Genomic DNA, 25,888 nt, shown 5'->3' on the forward strand with positions numbered 1-25,888 from the left:
CTTCTTGTAAAGTGGGGACATCTCGCCTCACCTGAAACAGAACGAAACGTCACCTTGCGTCCTGGGGGAAAGCCAAGGCCAAGTGTATGTGAGGGCCTTGCACCACAGAGGGAACCCCTAGGAAGCCTGTGAGGTGGTCTCCACACACGCAGCAGGCACATTTCACACGGCCAGGGATCGGGTACCAAGTCTTTCTGATAATGGCTCAGAATGAATTAAAATGACCACAAAAACACTGTTTTGTTTTTTTTTTCTCTGTCTCCAGAGTTTATTGTGAATTTTCATTTTTGGATAACCAAGCAGCTCTTTAAGGAGAATGCAGAGAGGAGTCATTCTGGCACTTCCGGGTAGTACAGAAGGATCTTTCTAACACTCACATTCAGTCCACTTGCTCAGTCTTTGCTCTCGGGATTGCTGAGCAAGGTCAGCCCATGGGATTCCGGAGTTAATACGTAACCGTATATACAAACAGCCACTAAGACCCTCACGGCGGCAGGTGGCCCGAGGGACGGCGGCGGGGAGGGCGGCTCTACCTGGCCTCTCGCCTGTCTCAGCTGACAGAGCCCACGTGCCGCGTGGCGACTGGCGAGCACACCTCCTGCAAGCGGGAATGCTGAGCACAAACGGCACTTGGCAGCATGCAGTTTAAAGGACAGGGGTTCCTTCCGTAACTGTATAAAATCTAGGCAGTTCAATCAAGAGGGCAGAGAAAAACAAAGAAAAGTGAGGGACTGTCTGTCGTCACTGTAAAAAAGGCACTTGGAGTTAATGGGACCAGGACTGAAGGACTCTTAGCGGACAGAAAGTTCAGTACGGTTTCATGACAAAGCCTGGGTGTTCAGAGACGACACTCAGGAGCTCCCGAGGAGAGACACTGCAACAGAACCGCTGAGCAGCAGAACGGGTTCAAATGAAGGAAGTAAATCTGCACAACCAAACGGTCTCACAAAAATCAACGCAAACCCCCAAACGAAACCTAAGCAAAGCAAAACCTAAGCAAAGTTAGACAACGAAGCAGCGATGCATAGCTTTCCTTTGAGATAATGCCTACGCCTCGAGACACTAAGTGGCAACCTAACATCTCAGTAAATAGCTTCACAGTAGCATCACGGTGATAAAACTGATTCAAGCAATGCAAAGAGTTTCATCTGTTCCCAGAACCCGAGGGAGAAATGAGGTGATCGGTAGAGCGCAGCGACATCACGTGTGGTTTTTCAGCGTCCCTGGGTGGTGGACATGTCCCGTCCGTCCACCACATGCACACGGGCTTCCAGCCGCCTGCCGGGAGTTGTGGCACCCATCGAGGTCATCCGGTGTTCTGAGCGGTAACTGTAATTCCTGTTGTACGTGGGCACCGCAAACAGAAATGCGGCGAGCTGCTGCGGGTCCACCTCCTCCCACACACAGGTAGGCGCTTCCACAAGAAAGATATTTGGCAATTTTAAATTCCACGGTTGGCAGCTCTGGGGCAGCTCACTTTATGTTAAATGCCATCAGGGGTCTCTCCTCCCGTTTCTGCCAGGGGCTTTTCTTGTTTTCTCCTTGGTCGTCGTCCTCGTCTTCATCGTCATCGTCGTCGTGAGCGGACCTTCTAGGGTGGGGGCTGGCCAGCGGCTCGGACGGACCATCGGCAGTTCGTTTGGTGGTCTCCTCCTGCAGGCTGGGCAGCTGGCCCCCGCTGCGCCGGCTGGGCCCCTCCAGCAAGCACCGCAGCGCGCTGTCCTCGGGGGTGCACACCGTGGTCCCACCCTCGCTGCCGCTCTGCTCCATGTCGTCCAAGTACACGAGCTGCGTGTAGGCGCTGCTGTCTTGGGCGCGGGGCTCTTTCTGCGGATGCTCCTGCACGGGCGGGTGGTTCTGCGGAAGAGACAAAGGGTCTCCCCTTCCCTTCCGGGCCGATTTTGGTTCGTTCATGTCCACGCCAGAGTCTAAGCTGGCGTCGTTACTTCCGTTCCTTCCAGCTCTTTGGAGATCAATGTAAGAATGTCTAACGTGAGCGTTGGACCTGCCGTCCAGGGAGACGAACCACGCCCGGGGGTGTGGGAGCGGCTTCCCGCCGCCCAGCTCCATCAGCGCCTTCTCGGTCAGGAGCTGCACCTCGCTGTTCATCTGCGCCAAAGCCGCGTCGTTCAGGGATGCCGGGATGGACAGTGACTCGGACATGGCCGCGTTCTGAGGGCTCCATTCCCGGGTTCCTGCCTCCTGCAGGTGCTGCTGTGAGATGGCCTGGGAAGACAAGGGCTGGCCCTGCATCTGAGAGGCCGCGTGCGGGAAGATGCCCGCGTGCGGGTTGGAGAGCTCAGCCTGCAGCCGTTCGATTTCCAGCTGCGGGTCGGCTGGCACCACCAGAGGCTGGCTGACGTAGGGATGGTCCCCGGGCAGCTTCATGTAATGTGCAGGGATGACCAAGGCGGGCAGCACTTTCCTGTACACGCTGTCATTGACCTGGTCCACGGAACTACAGCAGATCAGCTGGCCCGGCCGCGGGAAAGACGTGGGTCTCTCCAGGTGATCCACCGATCGCGACATCATACATTCAGTGGGTCTGCGATCCAGCAGCTGCTCTTTCTCAGGAGACGAGGGCGGGGGGTACATGTGCTCCTGAATGGCCAGCTTGCTTCCTGTGGACGCTGCACCCTCTCGGTCCTGCTTCTCAAATAAAGGCTGGGAGAGCATGGCCTTGTAGCTACCCCGGTAGTCCTCGTGGCCAGGGGACTCGTAGCCATCCCTCTCCGCGGGTTTCCTGGCCTTTAAGGGGAAGATCTCCGCAGACTTCTGATGGTCCTTCCCCAGCGTCCCGCTGGGCGTCAGGTTATCCAAGGAGATCTGGCTTTTCTCCTCCTCCTTGTGAGAGAGCAGCTCCTCCCGGGAGCTGAACTCCTGCGAGGTGCTGTAGGAGAGCTTCAGCATGGGCGTGTGCAGGTCCCCCTCGCCGCCGGGAGACACCATGTCCAGGGGAACCCCACTCCTCCGCTCCTGCACACCCGGGGCCTCGGGGCGGCCGTGGCTGGCCACAGACAGCGGCCCGGGGAAGTCAGACGCCCGCCGAGAGAACAGCAAGTTGATGTGTGACATGGACGTGGCCTGGTCCCTTTTGGAACTCTCCAGGGCCGCTGGCAGCTGCAGTTTTCTGTGGTGCTGACGAGGCTTCAGGCACTTCCTCCTGTGACCAAAGACACAGAGCAAGCGCAGAGATTACAGAGGTGCTCACGATGGGAAGGCTTCCAGTGAGAACAACACAACTAGTCAGCGGCCGGAAGCCTCCTCACCCCACTCCCTTGTCTTAACCCAGAGCAGCGTCATCCAGGGACTTCACTCTCAGGCTTTCGTCTGCACAGCCAAGTTATTCATTCAGAAGGAGTCACCCGAGAGTTGACAACCAACGTTCTGGCAAACCGAACAGGCTCGGCATCCGAACGAGAATATCTCCGCCTTGCCCTGCAGAGTATCGTCTCTTAGCCAGTGTTCAGGAATATTCCAAATGCCTCATATGGAGACGGTCAACTCTTTTTTTCCTAACTCCCCTTCTAAGCAACGTTGTCTACGGCATGCCTTACATGTCCTGTTTGCTCATTTTCAACTTAGATCACAAATTTGAGGTCATGATATAATTTCACAAGCAGAAAAATAGCTCAATTTAGAAAAAGAAAAGGAGAAAAAAAGACCTCCATATCAATGCTTCCAAACATCAATTGCAGAAGAAATTCTAAATTAAAAAGAGATATTGCCAAAAAGGTAGCACTTTACCTGCAATAATATAAAAGGAGACACAGCAAAACCAAAAGTATGAAAGCCATTCCTCCTAAAATGGCCAAAAGAAACACCGTGTGATACGTGGTTATGTCCTGTGTTACAACGGGACCTAGAAGGTCAGAAAATGGCATTTTAGATGTTTGAATACCTTTAAATAAAAAGAGGGATAATTAATTGAGAACGTCATGTCTTTTTCTTACTCTTCCTGGCTGAGGCACAGGCAGTGGCCTGATGAAAACACCCTTAGAAAGATGTGCTTCCTGCTCTACCATTTCACTCATGATCAACACAACTACCAGGAGGCCTCCACAAAGGCCAGGAGCACCCGGCGGTGTCAGGAGGACCTCCTGGGCTGAGAGGGGGGCCTCACCAGTAGCATGGTCAGGGTTCCAGATGCGTGACTTCTTAATAAAAGAAAAGGAATGCATGATAATATAACAAGTGGACTCCTATGCTCAGAGACATGGCCTGTCTATCTGAGAATTTTACACTGCAATGAAAAAAAAAAACCCCACCATTTTTGCCTTTGTTGCGCAGTCAATCATGATTGAAAGCTCTCTGCCTAAATCAATCAATCTAAATGTACAGCCTACATTCACCATTTTAAAGAGCCAACAACTTGTTACAGGGTGTCAAGCCTCACTAAATGCTTTCCATTTCCACTAAAATGTTCTAGAATGGCCAACCTCAGGTAGCCTTGACCTTTTCAGAACTTAAAGTAAAGTTACTAGAGATTAAAACATTTTCCTTTTAATTTACATTACAAAGCACCCCCAGAAGTATGAGTTTACCTCATACTCTTCAGGTTCAGTAAGAGTACAAATCTCCCTTAATGTTATTGACAACAGATCAGCAATAGCTAAAACCTTCCTAAAATTACAACATTTCGGCACCTGTTGCTGGCCAGGTGGCCTAGCAGTGCCCCTGAGTGTGGGAAGGAATGAGCTATGGTTTCACATTATTGCCGAGTAGCAGAATGCCGATCAACGAACACCACTGGTTTATTTTTTTATTCTTGATAGTTTGAGAGAGATTTCTTTTAAAAAACATTTAAAAGAGATACATCCCTTAATTTAAGAGCTAGATAAACCCAAGGGAATTTACCAGTGTTCTTTTTAAATAGTGACATCACCTAAGTCCAAAAAGTAGCACCCTTCCCTCCCAGATATAATTACCTTCAATGGTGTGAGGATGGGGTTAATGCTTACAAAAGCTCAAAACTAACTGATGACTCTGTCTCTCTGTATCACCTTAGTCCTTCAGAGAAACAAGACAAAGGCAAGGCCTTGTCAGGAGTCACCAAGAAACCAGGGGTTAAAAAAAAAAGCTTTTCTAAAAAACTGAAGTTTGGTCCTTTAAGAACTCAAAATGTTATTATTTTAACCTCTGCCAATAGAACTCTGCATAAAAGTCGCAGCCATACTTCACTTTATTTAAAACAAAAGAATTAAAGAACAAAATCCTGATTGTTTTCCTGTTGCTTTTGGGTTCATGAAAGCACAGCATCACTGTGATTTGTCTTAGCAAAGTAATGGCTGTGAGGTGGCCAACATGTGCGCTGAGCCTGCTGTTGACAGCTTTGAGTTTCTCCTTCCAGGAAGCTCCCAGGAGACCTGCGGCTGGCAGCTCCTCCCTCCCTCTTTACCGGAGCTTGTATTAATCCGTCACACAATGGGGAAATGGACGGGCACAGTTGTTTGAAATGTATCAAAAATAAAAGTTCACTGTTGGGCATGCGCTTTGCAGCCTCTAATCTGGTCCTTGTAGAATTTCCCTTCCTTCCCTCCCTCCCTCCTCTTAGTCACAGATATTTCAGATGCTGAGAATGGAGCATTTCTGTACCTGGCTCATGCTTATAACAGTGCCAGAACAATGCTGTCAGGGGATATACATACTCTTAAAACACAGATGTGAAGTGTAACTTTTCTCAGTGTGAGAATCTAAAGTCAACGTGACAGATTTTTCCACACCCTTCCAGGAATGGCTTCCATCAAAGTAGTTGCTCTGGGAGTCTGAGTGTTAATTCCAGCGATAATTCCACTGCTGAAATATCCTGAACTTTCATTTTGGAACTGCCTTCATGGTTAATTTATGAGAGACGCTTTTTAATCACAGCACATTCTGACTTAGCTGAATCCCCGATGTTATACACCAGACTTGGATGTGCATGACTTTTAAATGTGGAAAAAAAAAAATTTGAAAGCTCCCTCTGAGCATAAAGATTTGCCACTGATGGAGAGATCTGAACGGCTTCCCAAGCAACAAAAGCCATTGCTGGAAATCATTCTCCTGAGATGACTGCTTTGAAATCAGTAATTCTGGAATACTCATTGGGTGTAGTTTAGTCAAGTAAGCTTTTAGTCAACCTGGAAAGGTATGAGTTAATTCGCATATACCAAACGGATATTATTATTTTGCATAGAAAGCAGTCGGTCTGCTGTTAAGCCTTTTTGGAAATGCCACATCGAGTTTTTGTCCAAGAACTCTCTGTGAGTTCCTCTGTTGAGTGCCTTCCCCTATACGTTTGCTCACACCAGGCCACAGCTGTTTCAGGAATTAGGGAGGAGGTCCTGGCCGCCTCCGTGGGCTTTTGAATAAGAATTCCCTGTGGCAGCTGTCTGAGCAAAACAGGGACATGAGACAAGACTATTTTCTATGCATTATTCTCATCTCAGATGGGAGAGTTCCAATCCCAACTCTTCCACTGGCACCAAATACCTTTTTCCCTCATTTGCCTTCCAGACTTTGGACCATTTTTGAGTAAGACATGCTCTGTCTGCTCAATGAAAAGCATACTTAGCCCGTGCCCTCACAGAAACCAATCCCCAGCATCGCGAGGGCGAGGGTTGGCTTCGTGTTACCTGGGACGGGAGGAGACATGGCTGCCACCCAGTAGCCCAGCTGGGGGGCGATGTACGTCCACGTCAGCTGGCTGCCCTCCTGGTGCACCAGGCCCAGACCGCTCTTCAGCCACGTTCCTGTGAGATTCAGAAAAGAACTTCAGTGACACGCCAGCCAGACTCCTGTGCGAGGCTTAAGTACGCTGTTCAAGCCACCTTAAATGCCAGGTCCTTAACCCACCAGATAGCCCACGTAGCCAGATGGTCAACCAGGGACTGTTCGTAGCTTTCTGCGGAAATTCAATTGCCCATCAGGGACAAGGTGAACAACTTTGGTTTTCCTTTGTCTTCTCAATTAAATTACTTCTAGCCACTTCATCAGACATTCAGACATTTCTTTTCCAATCACAGAAAATTTCAGTAGAAGTCTTTGGAGTTTCGGAATAGAATAAAGGCAGGGTGACAGGGGCTGGTGGATGTGAAAGAAAAAAGGAGGGGCGCGTGGTTGGATCCAGCACCGTTTACACTCTTTATCCTCTAGCAAACAAATAAATTTCCTGTCCCGAATCACAAACCAGTGATGTCACAAGTGCTTAGGGATGCTTTTTAAATAGACAGACTCCTTGAACCCATCTTTGCAAATTCAGACCCAGTAAGTCTTCCAGTTGGTCCTGATGCTGGGAAACACCAAAAAAAGTCCGGTCTCTGCACTATCGCCAGTTGTAACCGCAACTAGAATCAAACGTGAACGAGTACCTGCTGCGTACTGGTCCCAGCATATGCATTTTACATATTATCTGTAACTCTCAAAGCAGCCCTCCAGAGGGAGGCTTTTTTTCCTTTTTGGATGAGGACGTTGAGAACTGGCAAGCGAGTACATTTCCCAAGGCCTCTTGGTGGTAGAGAGCAGAGTGGGAATGGAAGCTAGGCCTGTCTGATCTCAGGATGGGTGCTTCCTTCTGCTGTGCCAGGTGGTGTTTCCTGCACACCCTCCAGCGTTCGACTACACTGCAGTCTAGGAGCAGACCCATGGAGGAAGGTTCACTTGCCCACGGCAGTCAGGCTGCTCCTCTCACTTATCTGCAGAGGATCCTGCTCTGAGGCCTGTGATGACGGCAGTTGTAGACAGACAGCAAGGGAGAGGTGGGTTCAGCCTTCTAGGGGCTTTTGCGCACCCAGTCGGACCCACGGGTTCAGAGCCCTTGGCTGTATATAAGGGCTCCTGGCTCCTATTATCACCCATGGAAGAAATAGCCATTGATGGCACTCAAGGCTTACGTGGACCACACACGAACCAAATGTGACCCTTGGTCTCCAAATGCTTGCCCTTCCTAGGTACACATATCACTGAGTTGACAATTGGGGGATTTTTTTTTTTCTGCCCTTGAAGAAAAAAACAATATTCATGCTGCTGGTAGGCCCCACTGGTTGCCATGGCAACATTCAAATGCAGCGGGTGGGAAGGTGCCCAAGGTAGTGCCTCTCATGCAATGGCCCCTCCTCCGCTGCTCCAGCAGCAGCTACACAAAGGGGAAGGTGGGAGAAGCAGGCACCGGCAATGGCTTTGCAACTCCTGGCCTTCCCATGCAACACACCAGGTCACAGCGCTGATATCCATGCAAGGTAGGGAGACAAGTGAAAGGTCTCTAAAATGATTATGAGATTGGGGATGCACAATTCAGATTCATGTCCTGAGGTGCACCAACGCAGCGACTGCTCAGCAGGTGAGAGAGTCACTTAATTCTACAGGGCTACTGAGCAAACAGACAGAAGGCATCTGACACAGCAGGGAAGAGGGGTTCTGGGCTGGTGGAGGAGAACGGATCGTTTGCCGTGACTTCCATCCCTCTCCCCGACTGCGGTCCCCTCCCGTTCACAGCTCATGACTTGCATACCACATCCACCCCCACATGCACTCCCACAATAGCAGTGCTGTCAGGACTGTGCATCAGCCAGGAAGACGCCGTGCATTCTCTTGCTTGCAGTTCCCCCCAAATTAGAGTCTTGAGTCACTGCTCTTCAAATGGAGCGGGCACCAGGTTGGCCTAAACAGGACCCAGAGGATAAGGGCTCCAAGCAGAGTCCCAATTCCCACTCATTCATGAGAAAGCCACCCATTTTTATCCTTAAGTAGCCTTTGCCTTTTACGGAGTAAGAACATCAATTCAAACAATTTAAAAATACTGCCACACTACATCCAGGCAAGCGAAGTGGGGGGACACACATTCACCGTCCCTCCCCCCCACCCAGCTAACAAGCTCCTGAGGCCAGCCTGCAGGATCCACAGCCTGGCAGTGGTGCTGGTGGAAGCCAGAGAAGAAGAGGCAGCAGCCTGGGGAGTAGAGTGAGGAGACAGTACCAGGTGGGGGCAGGGAAGGCTTTGGGATGAGTTTAGCTTGGACAAACAAGCAAGACTGGCCAGTTGCTGCGGGAGAGGCCGGGGAGGGAGCATGGAGAAAGAAGAGTGTGTTGTAGGCACAGGGAAAGGAGGCCGGGAGGAGTGGGTGCGCTAGGATGGAGGGACACCCAGAATGAACAGGAGCGAGTGGGTACCGGGGCTGGCAAGGCGATCGGCGCCTACGGGGGAAAGGCTTCGAATGCCGTCAGCACTGGGAGGCCACGGGGGACTGTATGCAAAGGCCCGACAAGGCTGGTGCTTTCAGCCCACCCACCCCTCCGCTGCCCCTCCTCCTCAGTGTTTGCTGGGCCACTGTTCACAACACATGTTTGTGGCTCCAAGGGCAGATAGTTTTTTTCTTTTCCAGAAACCTACTGTCTCTCTGGACTCGAATGGCGCCTTCTAGTATGTATGAATCTTGCAGGTCTCAGCACCCCCAGGGCAAGTGTTATGGCATCACCACTTTCCCCAAAACACAGCTGCCTCACGGAGCTAACCTGTTGCTCTAACTTGTACCTCTTCCACTAGGTTGCAAGCTACTGTGAATGTGGGCAGGTGTCTTGTATTCCTTTTGTCGTCTTCTCAGCACCTACATGGACCCACAGAGTAGGAACTCAAAGTACTTCCGGATGGGTGACAGCTAGGGGCATAGACCGAAAAGTAACACCAGGTAGCCCTCTGTGAGAAGCGGCGTGTGATCAGCAGGAACGCTGACCCTACAGCAGTGTGCTGGCTTTGGGATGCTGCTCTTCCAAACCACAGGGAACAAGGCCAGCTGGGGAAGAGCCCCTTGCTTTAGCCCACGGTTTCTGTAAAATGCATGCCTACCCAGTGACTCAAGTGTGACACTGTTTTGGGATTCAACCATCGTGCCGTTACAGGCAAAGGCATTTCCAAGCTTTCTGTGTTTTTGTAGGAGGAAATAAACTACAGGGATTCTAAGGATTAATGGATTGTGCACTAGCAGCATATGCTTCTCATTCTGGGAATCCTGATGATCCTGTGGGATCGGGCAGTTTCCCCACCTGAGCAGCAGACACTCACAAGAGACACTGCTGTGCCCGTGGCTGGGGCTCTGGGCTAGGACTCTTCAGTGTGATCCAGACAGCAGAGCAAACCTCTGTGAAGTGCTAACTGTGACTGCTGGCAAGATCCACTGGGGTGCTGACAGGGGCACTCTTGTCACATGTGGTGACCTTGGGCATCGCTCAGATAGAATGGGGAAGAGACTGGGCTATTCCTGCTGTGTGGACGAAAGCAAGCTCCAGCTGCAAGGGCCTCTTGCTTGCTCTTCTCCAGCCGGCGCACCTACCATCTGGATGCTCCGGGGGCAGCACACACGCCCAGAGGTTGAACTTCTCTCTTCTGTGGCCCAGGCCGAGTAGCCTCTCATGTGCTACCAGCTCCCTGCAAAGCTGCTTCCTCAGGCCACCTCCTTCTGGAGTTCTCTTTCTGCCCCTCCTCATCTCCTCCCAGCTTCTTCCTATCACTTCCTTCATGGCGCTCAAGGTCTAGACATGCAGAGCCCCCGGTGGGGTCCTGGTGAAGGTAGGCAGGCAGCAGCCTGTTCTTCCTCCTGCCCTGCCCCACTGGCCCTCGCCAGGCTTCTTCCTGCAAAAGCATCCCAGCTACAGCTGCACTGACCAGGCTGCCCATGAGTATCTCAGGAGTTGGCTGAGTCATGACATGCGCCTCTTTGCTCTGACCAAGGCAGGTGGCCGTGTCTATTACTGGGACTGTATGTGTGTAATGATTATATGGTGATCTCTCTGGTAGCAGCAAGAGTGAAATTCTGCATTATAGAAACTTCTAGATCATCAAATAGTTTTTAAAGCACTTGAACTCTCCTTAATTGAATTGCTAATTTTTAAAAATTTACTTTATTTGAAAGGTAGACAGAGAGAGAGACAGAGAGAGAGAGAGAGAGAGAGATCTCCATCTGCTGGTTCATGCCCCAAATGCTTGCAACCGTCAGGGCTGGGCCAGACCAAATTCAGGGTCCAGGAATTCAATCCGGGTTTCCTATGTGAGTGGCAGGGACCTAACTACTTGAGCCATCACCTGCTGCCTTCCAGGGTCTGGGTTAGCAGGAAGCTGGAATCAGGAGTGGAGCCAGTACCTGAACTCAGGCCTCTTGTATGGTTTGCAGGAGTCCCAAGAGTGCTTTAACGGCCAGGCCACACTCCTGCCTCTTTAATGGAATTTAAGCAGAGCTAATGTATGAAACATAAAAGGGAGGTTTCTCTGTGTGAAGGTAAGAGAAGTCCTCACTCACAGAAAATCCCAGGACACGTCCTAAACATAGTCTGGAATCTGTCACAATTTGTAAAGATGGTTCTATAAAAACGCTAAAGAGCATCCCTTACTTTTGGCTCACAAAAGTGAACACCATTTTTACTTTTCTTGATGAGTTAAGGTCATGATTATGGTCAGGGACAGCAGGTGCCTACTGAGGACTATAGAATTGTTTGCTTTTCAGCTAAAGTGGTCTATCCACCCTCACATGTGTTTCCCTTTTCCTTCTCTCTCATAGCTTGCTGTCATCAGCATCCTGCTACCAGCTCAGCTCCTTACCACCACCAGCCCGTACAACTTCCCAGCTGTGGCAGCTTGCTACCGGGAAACAGGGAGTGCACCTTGAGAAAACTGTGCTTGGAAGGGCGCACACAGGCAGTGAGAGGAACAGAACAAAGTAGCAGCCTCTGCAATGTTCTGAATCCTGAATTCAGGATTTTTTTTTGTCTGAATTATCCTCAGACTTAAGCCTTATACAACGAGAAGACTCAGAGATAGTTTCAAGAATAATTAATTTGTTGAGATATCTTCCTGATCTTTTGAAAATGACTTAGTTATATATTCAGCTGGCAAGGTTCAGTGTTTATAAAGCACTGAGAGTTCTTAATTTAGAAGCTGCATTTGACTACAATGATTATCACATGCAATAATTGACAGGCAGGAAGAGATACGCCTTCTGCTCGCCTGTAAGATCTGATGGGGTCTCCTAGCAATCACCAAGGGTGCGGTTTTTGTGCTTGGTTACCAAGCAATACTGAAGTCGCCTTTTATGAGCAACAAATAAAGAATAGAGAGATCAAGAGACTTAAAAATAGCTCCCAAAAGGGAAACGAACCCTGACATGTAGAAAAGGTCCTCAAACCCAATGTCTAAATACAAACTCAGGAATTCAGGTTTCTTTGCTCTTTGGTCCTGGCATGCTCACTGCACCTGGAAACCCTCCTCAGCAGCCAGAATGCCTCAACTCGCATTTGGAAATAAGCAGAAAGGCCTGATGTTACTTACACTACATATTCTGAATAGCAAACTGCAAGTAAAGACTCGGACTTTGTTACGCACTCAAGGCGGCGCTTTGCACACAGATGAACACATGTCGCTGCTCGCACACTGCGATCCGGTACCATGTCAGACCTCAGGATACACGGCAGATAAATACCACCTGGTGACTTCCTACTTATCAATTCTGGCTTTGCTACTTTCTAGCTGTGTGGACTGAGGATGTGGCAAAGAAGGGAACCACACTGATGACAGCATGGAACCCCCTGGAGCCACCTGCCTTTTTCACATAAACAATAAATGGCCTTATCATTTAAACATTTTTTGTAGCTGATATATTCTAATGCATATATTTTCCTTGGAAGACGCTATGAAGAAATTCCATAGAAAATCCTTACTCAAAAAGTCCTAACAACAACTAGGTGATTATTCATGTTGAAATCTAGCCATTCCTACTCCTGCATCTGAATTTTCATTGAAACATCTGGGAATACTTATAATGAACACTGAGGTCACCTGGGCTGATGCAGGCATGGACTTCAACAGCAGGAACCTACTGTCATCTTGCCTCTCAGCTGAAGCCCCAGGCCATCCAGCTATCCTTGCCTGAGCTATGGTGGGCCTGCTGAGTGTTCACATGGAGTCAGCATTCGGTTGTTTAAGGAACGCTCTTCTTAACAAGAACGTAGTCTCACACCCATAGCAAGCTGCTCTTTCTCTGTTCCTCGTCATCCTTACAGATCATTGCACATACCAACTTTCTTTAGAAACCAGGAGACTTACTTTCATGGTTTTCATCTGCATTACCTCAAGCTACAGCCTCTACTATAATTTTCTACCACCTATATGAGCATACTGAAAAAGTTCATGGAAAATGCAATTAAGAGATAAGTTTATCGGGTGAGAATTGGGGCTAGTGGTTAAGACTCCTGCACTCCATAACAGAGTACCTGGACTCAGTACTGGCTCTGTTTCTCACTTGCAGTTCTCTGCCCATGCAGATCCTGGGAGAGTTTTTCATAACATATATTTCCATGAAATTTTGAATATCTTCTTACTCATGGATTTCCTAATTTTCTGCACCAAAACAAACTTATCTTTTAATTCCATTTCCATGAATTTTTTGAAGCCCTTGTACCTACAGATGCATCAAAGTTTAATTCTATTTTATTGTATGCATCCAGAAAACCGGCACAGCATCCCTCACTAAAATCAACATATAAAATCTATCAGTTCTTTAAGCATGTTCATCATTATGGCAGAAAAGGACAGTTTCTACATTTATGATATTATGGGGTAGCCTTCTTTTTTTTTCTCCAAATTAAAGCCTATCTCTTTGAATAGCCAGGTTTCCTTCTCTGGAATTATTTTTCAATTAAATCTGTGAAGTAAACATTCTTAGTTAATTATATAGCAAAGGATTTGCCTGGTGGTCAATTATCTAATCATTTCTGTTGAAAGCAACAGAACTGAAGAGCAAAAGTCCTGTGCAGATGGTTAGACTCTTGCAGCTTTGGGTAAGTACATTTCAGGACTGGCTTAAACAAGAATAAAATTAAAGGCAACTTACCATAACCAAATACCTTCTGTTCAAAGCATAAAATCATAGATATCTTGAATATTAGAAATTAAAACAAGAAATGATTTTGCATTCTCTGCAAAACGTTCCCTGGATATTTTAGGGGAGATTTTGAGAAGGAGATTCTTTAAAAACAAATTTAATCCAAGCAACTGATTTTTTTTAAAGCTTTAGCTGAACTTTCCTGAGACTTACTGAAACAAGTTTTAGGAAAAAGCAGTCATGGGAAACCATAAAGACTTTGGTAGAGTTCTACAAAGCTTAGAGTTCTTGCTTAAGGGGATGTGCTGTTCAGTGACCTGGAACTCCCGGGGTTCCAACCTCAAGAACTTTGCATTGACCGTTTCTCTGCCCAGGATGTTCTGCCCCTAGGACAGTCCCATATTAAGCACCCACAGGTGTCTTTGTGATATTAGCTCGAATGTCACCTCTCCAAAGGCTCTGATCAGCCGATGGTTCTTTCTGACATCACTTTGCTTAACCACCTTGTGTATCTAAGCCATCTGGTATATTGTTTCCTTCTAGAACAAAAACTTAGTCATTATAGGGCCTTCCTTGATTTGTTTTGTCATTACTTTATTCCAAGAGCCTAAAACAGGGTATTGTCTGGCACAAAGAAGATGTTCAATCAATACTTTCTAAACAAATGAATTGCTGGTTTTTTTTTTTTTTCCAAGAGACTACTGCATGGGAAATCTTTTCATTTCTTAATATTGATAATAAGTTAAAATACAACAACAAACAAATGTCCCCAAACCAACTTTATAAGCCAAGCAAAATGCATTTGGGAATGTTTTGTTGTTTTATAGTCCCAGATTTAGTCCTTTATTCTTTTAAGTCACATTAAATCTTGGAATTGAAATAGGACTGTGCAGAAACCTGACATTTTAGAACAGGAAGGGGATCTGGAGTCCGAAGGAAACTGTTTTTCACCTCCCCTTCTCCACTCCCTAGGAGATTCTGAAGGTACACTGAGCACAGACCTATGCCAACCTCTGGCTTCTTTCTGATAAAGAAATTTGTTAGTCTCTTACCTCCATGGTTGTTTTGAGAATAATGACCAAAAAATATTGGTCTATGCTGATACCTGTTTTCTTAATGGATAGGCTCAGCTAAGAATGAACAGATTAAAGAAATATTTTTTTTTTTTCAAATGATTTGAGCTGTGATCCTATTTGTTATGTGCTTCAGTTCTGGCAAACTTCAAACCATGAAGTTGAAAATGTTGGTGATCACAGCCAAGATGGCGGCTGAGTAAAAGGCTCCCTGCAGACAGGCCAGTGTGTACAGCTACACACACACACACACCAAGTTACCTTCTTCTTCTTTTTTAAGAGTTATGTTATTTATTTGAAAAGCAGAGTTGAGGGGAGAGAGAGAGAAAGAGAGAGAGATTCCATCCACTGGTTCACTCCCCAAATGGCTACTATGGCTGGAACTGGGTCAAGCAGAAGCCAGGAGCCGGGAACTCCACGTGGTTGGCAGAGATCCAAAGAATTGGCTACCTTTCCCAGGTGTATTAGTAGGGAGCTGGATCAGAAGTGGAGCATCCAGGACTCGAACCGGTGCTCGTTTGGAACGCTGGTGTTGCAGGTAGCAGCTCAACTGCTATGCCACAGTGGCAGCCCTGGAAATCACTTTCACAAGGGCTACAGAAGTCATGTGAGAGACCACAGTGCCTTGTGTTGCTATAATCATAAGAAAAGCTGATTGAAGAAAGCAAGAAGGGAAGAGGTGCCTGTGTCACCCCTCCCCCAGCTCCAAGGAGCACTGCATGGAGACACCACAGTTAGGTCAGTCCCCCAGTACCTGCTCCCAAGCTCATACCTGTGGGGAGCAACTTGGACTAGACTAAGTTACTGGAATTAAGACTTATTCTATGCATCTGCTCTCCCACAATATGGCGCTGGGAGAGGAGGAAACAGCTTCTACGCAGCTGCCTCTCGCCAATTTGACTGATGAGCTGCAGGAGCTGATCTTGCTCCTGATTGGAGGAGAGCAGCGTGCTCAGCATGTGGGTAGCAGAGTTGGGATTGGTGGAAGAGGACTATAAAGGAGGAGAGAGACAACATGCACCAGGAACATCCGGATAACATCTGAGCAGCCCCCGAGAGAGCCGGCCGGCGGTGTGCCGCTCCTCCGCGGAAGTGGGGGAAGTGGCAGGGGGAGCCGCCCCTCCACGGAGGTGGAGGGGTCGGCAGCCAACCCGGGAAGGACCAGCAGCAAACCCGGGAAGGGCCGAGCAGACAAAAGAACAGCGCAGGGTCCTGTGTCGTTCCTCCGCGAATTGGGGAGCAACACATACCAATGGAGCAAATATTTGGAGCCTCTATCTCCAGGCAGTCGCTGCCACTCCAACCACCAGAAGAAAGGAAAACCACCCAGAGAAGCCAGCATGGCAGTTTAGGACTATGCCCCTGAGCCCAGAGCCGGGCTACTGTGCCAAGTAAGACCCAGCACTTGATAGAACCCAAAGGCTGGGAGTCCCCTGGCCAGAGCCCACAGAGGAGCCTCCAGACTTGCCTAGCATCCAACAGAGACCTGCACTCTATGGGTCAGATTCATTTTGACACATGTTACTGCTGGCCTAAGTGGGCTTGGTGAATATCCCCGAGAATTTGTGGGAATCTGTGACTGTGGGAACCAGGTACAACTGGCCTGAGGCCAGTCAGGGCAGCTAGATGCCTGCCTTTATCACACTCTTCCAACCTTGGGCAGACAGCAAGGGGCTGTCTTGCGACTCAGGGCTGGGCTAGTTAAACCTACAGCTCAGTGGATGCTAACAGTTTCCATTCTGAGGCAACAAGCCTATGACCAGAATCTCTGGACCTGCCCCAGTATCAGGAGGCCTACATCCTGTTGAGACAGACTTGTTTTGGGGTATGTTACTGCCACCTCTTGCAGGCCTTGTGTGTACCCCTAAGACTGTACAGGGCCTGGAAACTGTGAGACCCAAGTGTGACCCACCTAGGGCCTGCCTGAGAAGCTAAAAGGGCTGCTTCCCTCAAACAACTTTGGGCAGACAGCAAGCAATCACAGGAATGTTTAAGGACTCAGGGCCAGGCTGATAAGATCCAGCACTGGGCAGATCCTGAAGACAGAATTTCTGGACCTATGTCAGTGCCCAGCAGAGTTCTGTGGTTCTGGTTAAGCAGTCATGTACCTCAGTCGATATCACCAGTGGCTGACACATACGGCACTGGGCAGTGAGCTCACCTTGCAGGAGGACGCCCATAGCAGGGTGAGTTTCAGTCCCACTCCTAGGCAGAACTGGTCTTGGTGGGCCAAGGGCTCCAGGTATGATCTAGTAATATGGCATCCATGGACACAGGACAGGAGTATGAGCCTAACACAGGCCCAGGAGAGGGCTGTAGGGACAAGCTACCTTCTTTTTAGGCACTTTACCAGTGCACACTGAACAACACATCAACTGAAGATTTGGACACACTTGAGTTTGGGGAGTATTGTTAAGACTGAATCAGTAAAAACATATCAATAGTGGCCCCGGGGCAAACTGCGACATAGGGTGCTATCTAGTGCTGAAATAGCGAAAGCATCCACAGGCTCAGGAAGACAAGCAGAATGCTTAGATTTTCTAGAATGACAGCCACAAAGCCAGATTACTGTAACTAATCCTTTAATGTGCAGACAGTGTTTATACAACAAGCATCAGAAACATCCCAGGAACCACGACCTCCCTAAAAAGCAAGATAAGGTGCCAGAGCCAACCATGTAGGAACTGAGATTATCAAACAGCAAAATGAAGATTTCAAAATAGCTGTTTTAAGGAAACACTGCATTTCAAGACAACACCAACGATTCAATATTCTAACAGAGAGATTTGATAGAATTAAAGAAAATCAAGTGGAAATCCTTAGCTGAAAACTATGCAAAGTGAAATTAAAAACATGACAGAAGGCACCAACAGCAAAACAGATCAAATAGAAGAAAGAACTAGTGGGCTTGAAGACAGGCTATGTGAAAATACACTAGCTGGAGGGGGAAAAAGGGAAAAAGAATCAAGAAGAGTGAAGAAAGCCTACAGAAAATACGGGACAGCAGGAAAGGAGTACATTTCCAATCATTGGGACTCAACAGACTTAAGAATCTCAAAAGGGTAAAAGGTACATACAAAGAGATAATGATAGAAAACTTCCTAAACCTAGAGACAGACACAACTATCCAGGGTCTACGATAAAAGAGAAGATTATCAAAGCTGCAAGAGAAAAGCAGAAAATGACACAGAAAGGGATCCCAACTCATTGGACTGGAGACTTCTCAGCAGAAACAGTACAGGCCAGGAGTGGGATGAGATTTTTTTTACAGACCGAAGGAAAAAATATGCCAGCCAAGAATACTGTATCCAGCAAAGCTCTCTTTCAGATATGAGGGAGAGATAAAGACAATCCCAGACAAACAAAAGCTGAGAGAATTGATCAGCGCCAGACCTGTGTTATAAGCAATGTTAAGGGGAGTTTCTCAAATTCAAAGAAGAAAATATCAGAAGGTAGAAAACTCACTAGTTAGGAAGAGTAACCACAGAAACAAATTCTGAGTGTTCTAATATTGTAAACATTGCACATTAACCATTCTATCTTTAGTGTGAATACTAACAAAAAAAATAATCACTACAGTAAAATGTTAAGACACAGGCAATATGCTTATGTATTTAAGATTATTTATTTATTTGAAATGTAGAGTCACAAAAAAAACAGAGGGAGAGATCTTTTACTCCCTGGTTCATTCCCCAAAAGGCTGCAATGGCTGGGGCTGGGCCAGGCTGAAGCCAGGAAGAAGGAGCTTCGTCCAGGTCTCACCTGGGTGGCAGAAGCCCAGCCAAAGTACCTGGGCCATCTTCTGCTGCCCCCTCAGATGCATTAGCAGGGAGTGGATGGGAAGTAGAGCAGCCGGGACTCAAATCAGTGCTCATATAGGATGCTGGCACCGCAGGTGGAGGCTTAACCCACTGCGCCACAATGCTAGTCCCCTAAGACACAGGCAATATTTAAAGAGGTCAGAAGTAACTTAACAATTTTACAATGTGTAGGCTGGCCTTGTGGAATAGTGGGTTAAGCCATCATTTGTGGTGCTGGATTCCACATTGGACTCCAGTAAGTTTCAGCTATTCCACTTCTAGTCCAGCTCTCTGCTAATGCTCCTGGGAAAGCAACAGAAGATAGTCCAAGTACTTGGGCCCATGTCACCCACATGGGAGGCCTGGATGGAGTTCTGGGCTCCTGGCTTCAGAATGGCCTAGCCTCAGTCATTGTGGCCATTTAGGGATTGAACAAGTAGATGGACGATTTCTCCCTTTGTCTCTCCCTTCCTCTCTGTCACTCTGTTTTTCAAATAAATAGACCTTTAAAAATAATTTAAAAATTAAAAATGTGTGGAACAGTAGAACATAAATGTAAACTGAAGCCAAAATGAGATGTCCCCTCACTCCAGTTAGATCGGCTATTATCAAAAAACAAAAGATAATGGGTGTCAATGAGGATGTGAGAAAAGAGAACCTCTGCATACTTTTGGTGGGAATGCAATACAGGACAGCCATGTGGAAAACAGCATGGAGGTTTCTCGAAAAATGAAAACCAGGATTACCATATGATCTAACTATCCCTCTCCTTGGATTCTCCTCATCCAAGGGAAATGAAATCAACCTCTTAAAGAGGTACCTGCACTCCCATATTTACTGCAGCAATATTCACAATGGCTGAGAAATGCAAACAACCAAAGTGCACATCCACCCATGGATGGGTAAAGAAAATGCGGTGCATATACACAACAGAATACTACTCAGTCATAAAAGGAGGAAATCTTGTTTGCAACAACACAGCTGGAATTGGAGGTCATTATGTCCAGTGAGATGAGACTGGCGTCTACAAACAGACGATCTCACAGAAGTTAAAAATGTAACAGTGGTTACCAGAGCCCGGGGAGGGAAAGATAGAAGCAGGGTTGGTGAAAAGGCTGAATGAAACATACTAGGTTATGGCTAGACTGGAGTAGGTGCTGGGGCTCTTATTGCAAAGTAAGGTGACTATAGATCGGGTTAATGTGCAGTATATTTCTCCATTTAAACATTCTGTGCACACATATTCACTATTATTTCTCCATGCAGTTATTATGGCAAACATAATCCCCATGAAGAGTGTAATTATTGCATAGTTTAAAAAAATTTTACGATTTCATTATTGTTTATAGTCCTTTTCTATACTCCTATGGAAGAGTGTCTTTCTAACTTTTTACTTGTTGAACATTATGGATAGTGGAGCATTGAGCTTGTGATTAAAAAGTAAATTCAGAGACCAGGAGAAGCACCTGGCTCCTGGTTTTGGATCAACACAGTGCGCCAGCCACAGCGGCCATTGTGGGGTGAACCAATGGAAAAGGAAGACCTTTCTCTCTGTCTCTCTCTCTCACTGTCAACTCCGCCTGTCAAAAAATAAAAAAATTAAAAAGAAAAAAAGTAAATTCAAATTATGTTATTGCAAAAATTAAAGGAAAAATAAAGAAAGAGGAAGGAGAAGGAATTGAGGGAGGAAGGAAAGTATGATTATCTTCTTAGGACTCAATCTATGGAATACATGAAATCTGTTCTCTTTATATAAAAAATTTAAAAATCTTTAGTCATTATATCTAGTATCTGTTGTTTTTAAAGATTTACTTATTTATTTGAGAGGCAGAGTTACAGAGACAGGGAGAGACAGAGAGGTCTTCCATTCACTAGCTCACTCCCGAAATGGCTGCAACTGCCAAAGCTGGGCCGATTCAAAGCCAGGAGCCAGGAGCATCTTCTGGGTCTTCCACATGGGTGTAGGAGCCCAAGCACCTGGGCCATCTTTCACTGTTTTCACAGGCATATTAGCAGGGAGCTGAATGGGAAGTGGAGCAGCTGGGATTCAAACTGGCACCCATAGGGGATGCCAGCACTGCAGGCAGAGGCTTAATCTACTACACCACAGCACCAGCCCTCACGTATCTGTATTTTTAAATGTTTATTTATTTTCATCTCCTTGAAAGGCAGAGAGAGAGAGAGAAAGACACACACATACACAGAGACAGAGACAGAGAGGCAGAGGGTTCTTCTATCTGCTGGTTCACTCCCTAAATGCACACAGAGTCAGGGCTGGGCCAGGCTGAAGCCAAGAGCCTACAACTCCACCCAGGTCTCCTATGCAGGTGGCAGGGTCCCAAGTACGTGAGACATCATCTGCTGCCTCCAAAGATGCTTCAGCAGGAAGCTAGACTGGAAGCTGAGTAGTGGGATTTGAATCAGCACTGTGATACGGTGGCTTAACCTGCTGCACCAAAATGACCGCTCAGAGTGTCATTGTTGTTATTATCATTTTAAAAAATATTTTATTTATTTACTTGAGAGTTAGAGTTACACACAGTGAGAGGCAGAGACAGAGAGAAAGGTCTTCTGTCTGTTGGTGCACTCCCCAAATGGCCGCAACAGCTGGAGTTGTGCCGATCCAAAGCCAGGAACCAGGTGCTTCTTCCCGGTCTCCCACGTGGGTGCAGGGGCCCAAGGACTTGGGCCTCTTCTACTGCTTTCCCAGGCCACAGCAGGGAGCTGGATTGGAAGTGGAGCAACCGGGACTAGAATCTGCGTGGAGGATTAACCTACTGGGCCACAGCGCCGGCCCCTGTTATTATCATTTTTAACATTCAAAGCGAATCTTTGTCTGTTCTTCTGGAAGGGAAATTAATAACTGCTTTTGGTAAAATGCTAGTCAATCAATTAAAAACAAAAGACACAAGCAAAGACTAGCTGGGCTGTTGCATGAAACTAATCTGTATATACTGTTGAAGAGCCAGAAAGTGTTTCTCTTTCTTTTCTCTTTTTTTAGAGATTTATTTATTATTTATTTGAAAGGCAGAGTTACAGAGAGGCAGAGGCAGAGTCAGAGACAGAGAGAGGTCTTCCATCCGTTGGTTCACTTCTCAAAATGGCTGCAACAGCCAGAGCTGGGCTGATACGAAGCCTGGAGCCTGGAGCTTCTCCTGGGTCTCTCACGTGAGTGCAGGGGCCCAGGCACTTGGTCCATCCTCCAATGCTTTTCCAGGCACATTACCAGGGAGCTGGATCAGAAGTGGAGCAGCCGGGATTTGAAATGGTGCTCATATGGGATGCTGACATTGCAGGCAGTGGCTTTACCCGTTTTGCCACAGTGCCAGCCCCAGCAAAGGTATTTTTACACAAACTGCTAATGGAGCACTTCTGCACATGCTGAAGTGTTTGTGGTGTGAGCAGGTAGATGTGTGTATATGAGTATAGCAATTTAATCAGGGGATCCAAGGGAAGGATATTAAGGACACACAATGTGGCTGGCAACATGCTACGTGCTTTATATTGTCTACTATTGTACTTAATGTTTTATACAAGCTTGACTAGTAGGCCTTATGAGAGTACTTCAAAAACTTTACAGAGTGGTGGGCGCTGTGGTACAGCGGGTTAGGCCACCACTTGGGATGCCCATATCAGGTGTGTGTTTCATGTCCCAGCTGCTCCATTTCTGATCCAACTTCTTGCTAACGCACCTGAGAACAAAGCAGATGATGGTTCAAGTACCTGAACCTGCCACCCAGGTGGGAGATATGGATGAAATTCCAGGCTTCTAACTTTGGCCTGACCCAGTCTGGCTGTAGAGGGTATTTGGAGAATGAACCAGCAGATGGAAGATCTCTTTTTCTCTCTGTCATTATGCCTTTCTTTTTTTTTTTTTTTTAACTTTTATTTAATGAATATAGATTTCCAAAGTACAGCTTATGGACTACATTGGCTTCCCCCCACCCCCCGATGACTTCCCTCCCACCCGCAACCCTCCCCTTTCCCGCTCTCTCTCCCCTTCCATTCATATCACGATTCATTTTCAATTTTCTATATATACAGAAGATCAGTTTAGTATACATTAAGTAAAGATGTCATTATGCCTTTCAAATAAATTTTAAAAATCATACATATTTTAAAAACCTCATGGAAAGTGGAACTAAAAGATAAATTTATTTTGGTGCCAAAATTTTGAGATCCATGCATAGTTATTTTGTAATATGCATTTTCTTCAACTTTTTGAAGACCCTTTTGATTTGCATGGATTTCAGAAATTTTTTTTGTACCAAAATAGACTTATTTTCTAAAAACAATTTAAAATTTGTGTGAGAGGCAGATAAAAACAGACAGAACTCCCATTTGCTGGTTCATTTCCCCCAAATGCCCCCAATGGCCAGGACTGGGCCTGGGTGAAACTAGGAACTAGGAAGTCAACTCAGGTCTTCCACATGGAAGGAATCCAAATACCTGAGCAATCATTGCTGCCTCTCAGGGTCTGCATTGGCAGGAAACTGGAGTCAGGAGTGGGAGCTGGGTCCAGGTAATCTGACATGGGATGCAGGCATCTTCTTCTTTTTCTTTTCTTTTCTTTTTTTTTAAGATGTATTTAATTATTTGAGAGGCAGAGTTACAGAGAGAAAGGTCTTCCATCCACTGGTTCATTCCCCAGATGGCCACAATAGCTGGAGCTGGGCTGATCCAAGCCAGAAACCAGGAGTTTCTTCTGATCTCCCATGTGAGTACAGGGGCCATCTTCCACTGCCTTCCCAGGCCATCACTAGAGAGCTGGATCAGAAGGGGAGCAGCTGGGACACGAACCAGCACCCATATGGATGCCAACGCCGCAGGCGGAGGCTTAATTTACTACACCACAGAGCTGGCCCCAGGATGCAGGCATCTTAACTGCTATGCTAAATGCCTTCTTCCAATAAAGTGGTCTTTTAATTCCACCTGTAATGAACTCTCTGAGTACCATCTCATGTCTCACTTTTGAGACCAGAAACATTAGGTCTAGAGAAGCAGCTTTCCCAAGTAAAGGCCCATCTCAGCATTTACAGAACTCGAAGTCTAAGTACCCATGGAGGCCCAAATGTAACAAACCTGAACACTTAACAGCTATAAAGCCCACACTGACAAACGTCCGCTCACCAGGACTCCATAGCATCCAAACGCGGGTGGGAATGTGGGTGTCTTGAACTCCTCAGAGTATGTGCTGGAACACCGTGGCCACAGAGAGCTGCTCAGTGACCTGCTCCCCTTCCCAACTCATCCCTGGCCTGCGCACACATGTGGACCCACAACTCACACATCTGCGCTCATTCCCCAGCTCGTGGTCACTGCTGTGGCTTGGGGGTGCACATGGGATGTGCATCCAGGAGACGAGCCTGGGAGCACTCGTAGGCCTGTTTGGCCAGGGGACTGTGGGATCCTGGGTGCCAGGAAGGTGTTCCAGGAAGGGGGTTAAGATTTCAGGTGAGCGCCTCTTCCTCGGTCAGCAGCTACACAATCCCATGGGAAAGAGTGCCCTGGGAGGAGGGCTAGAGGGAGGTGTTCTGAAATGCAGGACTTGGGGCAAGGGTCCCTCCTGCTTGGTCTGAGTGATGCTGCTCATGGGGCAGAGTACTAAAGGGTGCACTTTGATTGCAAAGAGGTAATATAACCTATATAAAGGTCTTCTCTGAATGTCTATTTTCCCAAGATTGCACATGAAGTGTTGATGAAGTTGTGCCTAAAGCAGACATGACCAGGCCAGGACGTTCATACATGTATATACATGTACACATACACATACATATGTACATATACATATATATTAAACCAGGGCTTTTCAGACTTGATGAGTGCACAAAACCACTTTTTAAAAAGTTCCCATACAAAGTGTTGACCTTAGTTTATACTGATACAAAAGCTTACAGCTCATACAAAAGTATAAAACTAAAACATATGCACAAAAGACAGAAAAAAGGCAACAAGGGGGCAGCTGCCATGCTCACTTGGTTAATCCTGCGCCTGCGGCGCTGGCATCCCATATGGGCACCAGGTTCTAGTCCCGGTTGCTCCTCTTCCAGTCCAGCTCTCTGCTGTGGCCTAGGAGGGCAGTGGAGGATGGCCCAAGTGCGTGGGCCCTGCACCTGCATGGGAGACCAGGAAGAAGCACCTGGCTCCTGGCAATTTGGGGAGTGAACCAACGGAAGGAAGACCTTTCTCTCTCTCTCTCAATGTCTACAACTCTACCTGTCAAATAATAAATTAAAAAAAAAAAAAGGCAACAGGGTTTTAAAAAAAAACTAAATTAAATCACCTCAATGTAATGTAGTACCTGAAGACACATTACTGAGCTGAACATCTCACCTGCAACACAAACAGCACATGCATGGCCAGGGCAGGGCTTCTTTGAGCTAAGCACACCTATGAGTTATGTCTTCTACCACCATTCCCAAGCCAAACACACTGAAACTTCCCTTCTTTCAATACACTTTAATTTCACTTTTCCTTAATATGCGGGGCTTGTGTCACTTATATATGACGTTTACCACTAATAGTTACTAGTCCTATTATGGTTCATTTGTCAATTTACATTCAGGCAATAAAATTGTCTGGTAGTTTAAAATTCTGTACTGAATCTACATGACGCACATTATGCTCATGTTAAGCTTTAAAACATCATGATTAAAACCCAAACCTCAAGCTTACAAATCCTTGTGGATCAATTCCCCGACCCGAGAGCAGCTCTTTGGGTCTGCAGGCCTCATCCTGGAAAGCACCGAATCTTGTCCAGCATAGTGTGGCCGCAGGTAAGTACCAGGGCTGAGTGTCCTCATCCGGGACACACGTTGCTGCAGACACCAACGGGGTTCCACTGAGAGAAGGGAGTTGAGCTGGAGGCCAGCTGGGCCCACCCTCTGGTGACATGGCTGCCCACATTCCTGCTTTCCTCAGATTAGAAGGCATTACCTATTCTGAACTGTAAGCGTTGTTATGATACTCAAAATACAGACAGCTGGTAGACAGCAGGCAGTGGCAGCTCACACTGGCTGGGGCCTGCCAGCAGCCAGGGATGAGCCAGTGATGTTAAAGACATTAAGGTTTACTCTACCTGTCCTTGTCTCATACTATGCTTCACCAAAAAACAAACAAGACAGAAAAAAAATCCCTAACTGTGTATAGGCTCCATAATAGCACTAATGATG

The 25,888-nt window shown here is 47.0% G+C and overlaps 1 protein-coding gene across 5 annotated transcripts in view; it reads right to left on the reverse strand.

Moving 5' to 3' along the window:
* Window positions 1-238: 238 nt before the first annotated feature.
* Window positions 239-25,888, reverse strand: part of FAM171A1 (family with sequence similarity 171 member A1) — a 151,482-nt gene continuing 125,832 nt past the window's right edge. For 4 of the 5 annotated variants that reach the window (XM_070055447.2, XM_002717428.6, XM_089311492.1 and 1 more), the window contains 3 exons: window positions 6,615-6,731; window positions 3,748-3,862; window positions 239-3,163 (listed from right to left, as the gene is read on the reverse strand). In XM_070055447.2, the coding sequence (XP_069911548.2) occupies window positions 1,474-3,163; window positions 3,748-3,862; window positions 6,615-6,731 (1,922 nt within the window). In that variant the 3' untranslated portion in view covers window positions 239-1,473. The remainder of the gene's footprint in view (window positions 3,164-3,747; window positions 3,863-6,614; window positions 6,732-25,888) is intronic. The other variant, XM_089311493.1, reaches the window with a different exon arrangement.

This window comes from Oryctolagus cuniculus, chromosome 13, assembly GCF_051225735.1.
Source record: "Oryctolagus cuniculus isolate XC-2025 breed Fujian yellow rabbit chromosome 13, ASM5122573v1, whole genome shotgun sequence".
In the NCBI taxonomy this organism is placed as follows: Eukaryota; Metazoa; Chordata; class Mammalia; order Lagomorpha; family Leporidae; genus Oryctolagus; species Oryctolagus cuniculus.